The 6,000-nt window shown below is 58.4% G+C and overlaps 1 protein-coding gene across 1 annotated transcript; it reads right to left on the bottom strand.

Moving 5' to 3' along the window:
* Nucleotides 1-2,504, bottom strand: CRYBB3 (crystallin beta B3). The gene is made up of 5 exons (XM_040081293.1): nucleotides 2,425-2,504; nucleotides 1,170-1,288; nucleotides 959-1,091; nucleotides 749-891; nucleotides 1-268 (listed from the first exon to the last, which is right to left on the bottom strand). The coding sequence occupies exons 1-5, from the start codon at nucleotides 2,497-2,499 to the stop codon at nucleotides 103-105; spliced, it is 636 nt and encodes a 211-aa protein (XP_039937227.1). The 5' UTR covers nucleotides 2,500-2,504; the 3' UTR covers nucleotides 1-102.
* Nucleotides 2,505-6,000: the final 3,496 nt, after the last annotated feature.

Raw genomic sequence — 6,000 nt, 5'->3', positions numbered from 1 at the left:
CAGCTCAGAGCTTTATTGAGGTTTTTGCACAAAAAAACACCACGGTCACGGCATCAGCCGGGGGACCCCGCGAGCGGCCCCGGCGGGGGCTCTGGGGGTCCCTCAGCTGTTCTCGAAGCAGCCCCGCTGGTGCCACTGCTGGTCCCGCACGCGGCGCACGGACTGGATGAGCGGCTGGTTGGCGTCCCACTCGTTCCAGTGCCGGTACTCGCCCTTCTCGAAGACGTGCTGGCGGCCCCGGTACCCGGGGTACTCGTAGCCCACCCACCTGCGGGGACCGAGGCAGCGCTCAGCAGCGCCCACCCCACACCCCCTGGAGCAGGGGCAGTGTCCCCGTCCCCATCCCCGTGTCCCTGCCTGCCACAGCCGGGTGACGATGCCCAGGGCCATTCCCGTGTCACCAAGTGCCACCCCAGAGGCTGCAGCCGCGGCGCCCAGGTGGGAAACGCCGTGTGCCAGGAGGGAATGGAGAGTTCCTGGAGAAGGGGCCGCAGCTGCGCTGCTGGGTGGTGGGTTGGGGCAAGGAGCCATCATCCAGCCCCAGGGACACTGCCACCGTCACTATTACTCCCTGTGGGCCAGGGAAAAGGTGGCAGCGGGGAGGGAACATGGGACACGATGGGCAGCACCGTGGGAGCAGCTGTCCCACTGCAGCACTGCCAGGTGTCCCTGCCACCACCCTGGGGGGACCGACCACGGTGCCACGCACGGGAACGTGTCGGGGTGTCCCCGGTGTCCCCGTCCTTACGTTCCATTCAGGGCCTTGACGCTGGCCACGCGGTCCTGGAAGCCATGGGCCCACAGGCTGGGGACGTCGTCGTCCACGATCTCCATCTTCCGCCCGGCGTACCCCGCGTTCTCAAACAGGTGGATCTTGTGGTCGGCGCTGTCCTGGAGGAAAGGGCGGCTCAGGGGCTGCCCCCAGCCCCTGCAGACCCCCCTGCAGAGCCCTACTCACAATCTGGAGGGGCCGGAGGGACATCAGGCTGTCGCTGCTGTGGCTGTTGGACCAGGAGTCCCAGCGGGGGTAGTCGCCTTTCTCCAGCACAAACTGCTCCCCGGCGTAGGCCTGGCGCTCGAAGCCCAGCCACCTGCAGGACCCCAGGGTCAGGGGGATGCTCTCCCCACCCACCCCTGGGGCTGCTCCGTCTCCCCCAGCCCAGACTTACGGGCCAGACTCCACCTGGATGGAGCCCACCTTCTCCATCTCCTTCTCGGTGATGTTGGGGAGCTCCTCTGTCAGCTCACACCTTTTGCCCTGGAAATTCTCCAGCTCGTAGATGGTGATCTGAGGTGGGGAGAGAGGCGCTGTCAGCCCCCACAGCAGGGGAACACCCCAGGAACTGGGGGCAGCAGTGGATCAGAGGGCTCTGGCCGTGTCCCTCCATCCCGTGCCGATGTCGCTCTGGGCCAAGCTCCGGCCAAGGGGGTTTGTTTGGTAAAGCACAAGCTGGAATTTTGTCCATGACAGGCTGGAAACCAGTGCAAACACAGCACTGGAAACATGGAAGGTTTGGGCTAAGAGAATTTCTGAGCCATGGGCGGCCTCTCCTACCCCAGGCCTGGTTGTTTCCAATCCTTTCCTTATCACTGCTCCCTCCAGATCCAGCCACCCCCTTGACCTGGCCTAGCACAAGCTCTTTATTCAGCGTTTCCTTCTAAGCCCTGCCAGGTGCAGAGACCCCAGCAGGGTGCCCTGCTCTCAGCTGAGCTGTGGGATGGGTTGGAGAGTGGCACAGAGCAGGGCCCAGGGTGCCCAGCACCATTCAGGGACCAGGAGGGTCAGTGGGGTGACCAGGCACCCCTGGCACTGACCCAAAGGGGTCCCAGCTGCAACACCTGAGCCCGGAACAAGGGCAGAGCCTCCTGCGCACATAATGGGGGACAGAGGTGACACCCAGGTTCCTCAGGAGCCCCTGTGCACCCCAAAGCAATAAACAGCCCCAGCTCCTGGCACCTCCCTCTCCCGCTGGCAGGATCTGCTCCCACCTCCAGCCTTCCCTGTCCAGGAGCAGCTTCGTGGGAAGCTCTGCACCCCCCACATCCTCTCCAGCTGATTTACCTTCAACCAAGCCATGAGCTGGATCCAAACCTACAAACACCCTGGGGAGTCTCAGTGCCTGGGCCCACAGCTGATCCCGCTGTGCCAGGATGCTTCATCTCCTGGATTAACTCCCTGGGCAGCTGCACAGCAGCCCGGCCAGCCAACGTCCTTGGCACCCAGGCAGGGAGCAGCGTCCCTCCTGCCAGCAGATCCCCAGCTGCTTCTCATCCTGCAGCCCCCCGGGGCCACCACCCGCTGGAGGCCACTCCTGTCCCCAGCACCACCTGCAAGTGCTGGCACTGGCGCTGCGCCCCACGGCTCCACCCAGCATCCATCCGTAACCAGCTGTCCCCAGCACACCCCAGTACAGCCCAGTGTACCTTGTAGTTGCCACCTCGCTCGCCAGCACCCTCCCCAGTCGCCATCTGCTCGGGGGGACTTTGCTGCTCGGTCATTGTGCCTGGAAAACCCAAATGGCAGGAGGTTAAGGCGGGAGGCACCGGCAGCTACAGCCGGTAGGGAAACACAAAGGGGGAAGCTGGCACGGGGAGGGGGCAGCACGGGTTAGCACAGACCCCGATGCCGCAGATGTAAATCCCCAGGGATGTCCAGGCTAGGAGCAAGCTCCCTTATCCCTCCTCCTCTCCCTCCTGCACACAAATCCTCACCCAGGCACCCGCAGGACTGAACCGAGCCACGTCCCAAGCGACACGGAGCCCTCTGCCCAGGGCAGCTCGCCCAGTTGTCACTAAACCCCCATCTCACAGCCCGGCCTTTGTTCCCAGCAGGAATTTGTCAGCTTCCAGCTGCTGACATCTTTCTCCACAACATAAACCTGACACCTCTCCCTCACTCCAGCATCCCGAGGGACACCAAACCCGGCAGCTGGAGCTGCTGCCGCCGCCTTGGCCGGGGCGGTGGGGATGGTGGTGAGAGCCCCCTCCTCGCTCTGCAGGAACATCCGCAAAACTCTGCTCAAACATCGGCGCACGCCTTCCCCCGGCCACGCCACGCCGACGAGGGGCTTAAGAGACGAAAAAGGGGAGTTTGATCCAAACCCCGCAGCTTCGCTTCTCGCCACGCACGAGCCAAACCCTTCGCTGGGGGACACCTGGACTCAGACACACAGATTCTTTGTGAAAGCCCCGCTACCTGTCCGTGTGGTTCCGCTGTGCCGGGCGGCGCGGGCGGCCCCGCTATTTATGGGTTGCTTCTGAACAGAGCAGCAGAATTCCCCGAGCGCTGATACAGCAGCTGCGTCCACGGAATTCCATCCATGAGATTTCATCTCAATAGCGAGGGCGCGCGGCGAGCTTATGGAAACGTCATTCAGATTTCTCGCGGCCGTCCCTCGGACACGGGCCACACGATTTACAGAAGATTAGCGTCGAAATTCGCATCAGCACGTTCACGCTGCTTCTTGCCAGGTTCTCTGGAAAACTCTGCCGTCAGCAGTTCGCGGGAGGGTTTAGCCTGGAAACGGAGCGCAGCGCGAAGCAAAAATCGGGTGAAATGTCCCCGTTTGTGTGGGGTCCAGTGCAAGGTGCGACGCAGGGCCGGGGTGAGCTCTGGGAACTCAGCGGGAAGCTGGAGCAGCTCAGGATTTCCAGATTGGCATTCTTGCTTTAGCTTTGGCCCCAGGCAGGCTCTCTCCATCGAGTCCCTTTCCTTTCTCTGCCCCCAGTCTGGCTCCCTCCCCGGCATTTCCCAGGGACACGCTGGGAGCACATCCTGGGGTGTGTGATGAGGGATTTCTGGAGCCTGGCACAAGGGTTTGTCCACCTCCACAGGCACAGGATGATGCGAGGGGGGAGCGCAGCCCTTCCACCCCAGGCACCAATCTGGGGGCGTTTCACTCTGCTGGTAGCGGGCCTGACTCCCTGTCCACCTTTGAGAGTCCCTTCAGACCCAAACCATGCTGATTCCTCAGAGAACATTTTATTCAGCTGCACACATCCCCTTTTACTACGGCCCTTGCAGGTTTTTCTACCTGCTCCGGGCGTGGCTCATCTTAAAAACAAGAACTTCCCACGAAACCTTTACTGAAACTGCCAGGGAAGTGAAATCCCCTGGGCCAGGCTGGACAAACTGAATGGGAGAGGGATGGAAACGTCTCCTGTTACACGTGTTAGAGCGAGGCCCTTCAGCCCCATCCCATCGCTCACTGGGTGATGCTCCAGGCCTGCTGTGACAGGGACAACCCAGGAGACGTCTCCAACTGACTGACTCTTCCTCACTCTGCCCATCCTGTGGTTCCTGAGGAAGGTTTGCTGTCCCACAAGGTGCCACAGCTCCAACAGGCACAGACTGAGGAGGAATGGATTCATTTCTGTCTTACCAAACACAACATCACCTATCCTCAACAAATTAGAAACGCAGAATTTCTTGTGCCAGTCCCTTCCTTCCCAGCACTCTCATTCTCTGCCATGGCCGCAGGGCCCTGGATCTGCCTCTCCCAGCTCTCCACACTGACAAGGCAATTCCAAAAACATGACAGAAGGGGCACTGGATCTCCTTCACGCCTCTCCCAAACAGACCTCAATTTCCTCTCGCTGTCAGCCTCTTAAATCCCTTTGAAAAATGACTGTTAGAAAATAGATGGGTTTTTTGTTAATACCTGGCAAAGCTAAACTGGAACTGCAACGGCACAGAACAAAATACAGCAGTCAGAATATCCGCTAGGGAATATATTTATTCCCTAGGAAACTGTGTAATACAAAATATGGGATTTCTATCACACAATGTATTTATTGTGACCCAGACTGACAGACTCTGTAAGGCCACGTGAGCAATATAAAAGCTTAATCTCCTCAAGGGCTCCTTCAAAACCAGACTTAATACCATTTTGTTCAATGTGGAATGACAAAAACCCATAAATCACCAGACCTTGGCTCTCCTCCTCTGCCAATCCCACCAGAAGAACCAGAAGTTATTTCAGATTGTATCTTTGCAATACATTTATACTTGAGTGAACAGCACAGCCACGGAACAGAGCTCACCACCAGCGCAGGAAGGATTCCCATGCTCTCCCCTCCCAGGGTGAGCAGAACTAGGCCTGGACTCAGCAGCCCCTGCCAGAACACCCCAAATCCCATTAGAGCTCCATGGAGGTGGTTTCATGGAATCACAGGATGCTCTGGGTTGGGAGGGACCTTAAAGCTCATCTCATCCCACCCCCTGCTCCCCCAACCTTCCACTAGACCAGCTTGCACCAAGCCCTGTCCAACCTGGCCCCAAAATCCTTCACCTCCTAGAAGTCCACCTTTAAAAGGAATTAAAGCAAATACCTGTTTTCCCTTCTCAGCACCGTGCTGAAGGGTCAGATCCAGCACATCCCTCACTTGGCTGCAGCTGCTCTTGCAGCAGCATCCTTCAGGCAGGTGCAGACAGCGACCTCAGGCACGGTGACAGCTCTGCATTTCACTGGAATAGTTTGTTTCACCCCCAGAGCTGGCTTGGGGAACGCAGTGACGGCGCTGGGAACCCGCCCCAGAGGTTCTGTACCTGGATACACCTCGTGAGGTGGAGCCGCACCCTGTGGCAGCACCCCAGAACTGCCCATCTCCCCCCGAAACACACTATCCCTGGCAAGAAATCAGGGATTTGTCGTTCCAAACCTTTTCCAGGTCACACTCAGTATTCCCAAATCTGCCCCACGTGCATTTCAGTTTGCAAATAACTCGTTTGCAAACCAGGAACAGAGTGAAACAAACTTCTGAGGGAGTGAAAAGGGGATGGTGTGTGGTGGGTAAGTCCTATGGAAAGTCTTGGGATGTCAAAGGTTGGAGAACCAAACATTGCTTCTTTCCCTGCAGAAAATGAAAGGCTCTGGTGGATGAGGAGCAAATTGAAGATTCACAGATGTTAAAAAGGTGCAATTTGCAAACAGAAAAATAAAAAGGAAGAAATCCTCAACTGGGAATTCCAATAAAAAGCAACGGAGCAGTTGTGCAAGT

This window comes from Hirundo rustica, chromosome 17, assembly GCF_015227805.2.
Source record: "Hirundo rustica isolate bHirRus1 chromosome 17, bHirRus1.pri.v3, whole genome shotgun sequence".
Classification (NCBI taxonomy): domain Eukaryota; kingdom Metazoa; phylum Chordata; class Aves; order Passeriformes; family Hirundinidae; genus Hirundo; species Hirundo rustica.
This window is presented reverse-complemented; position numbering and strand designations above follow the sequence as displayed.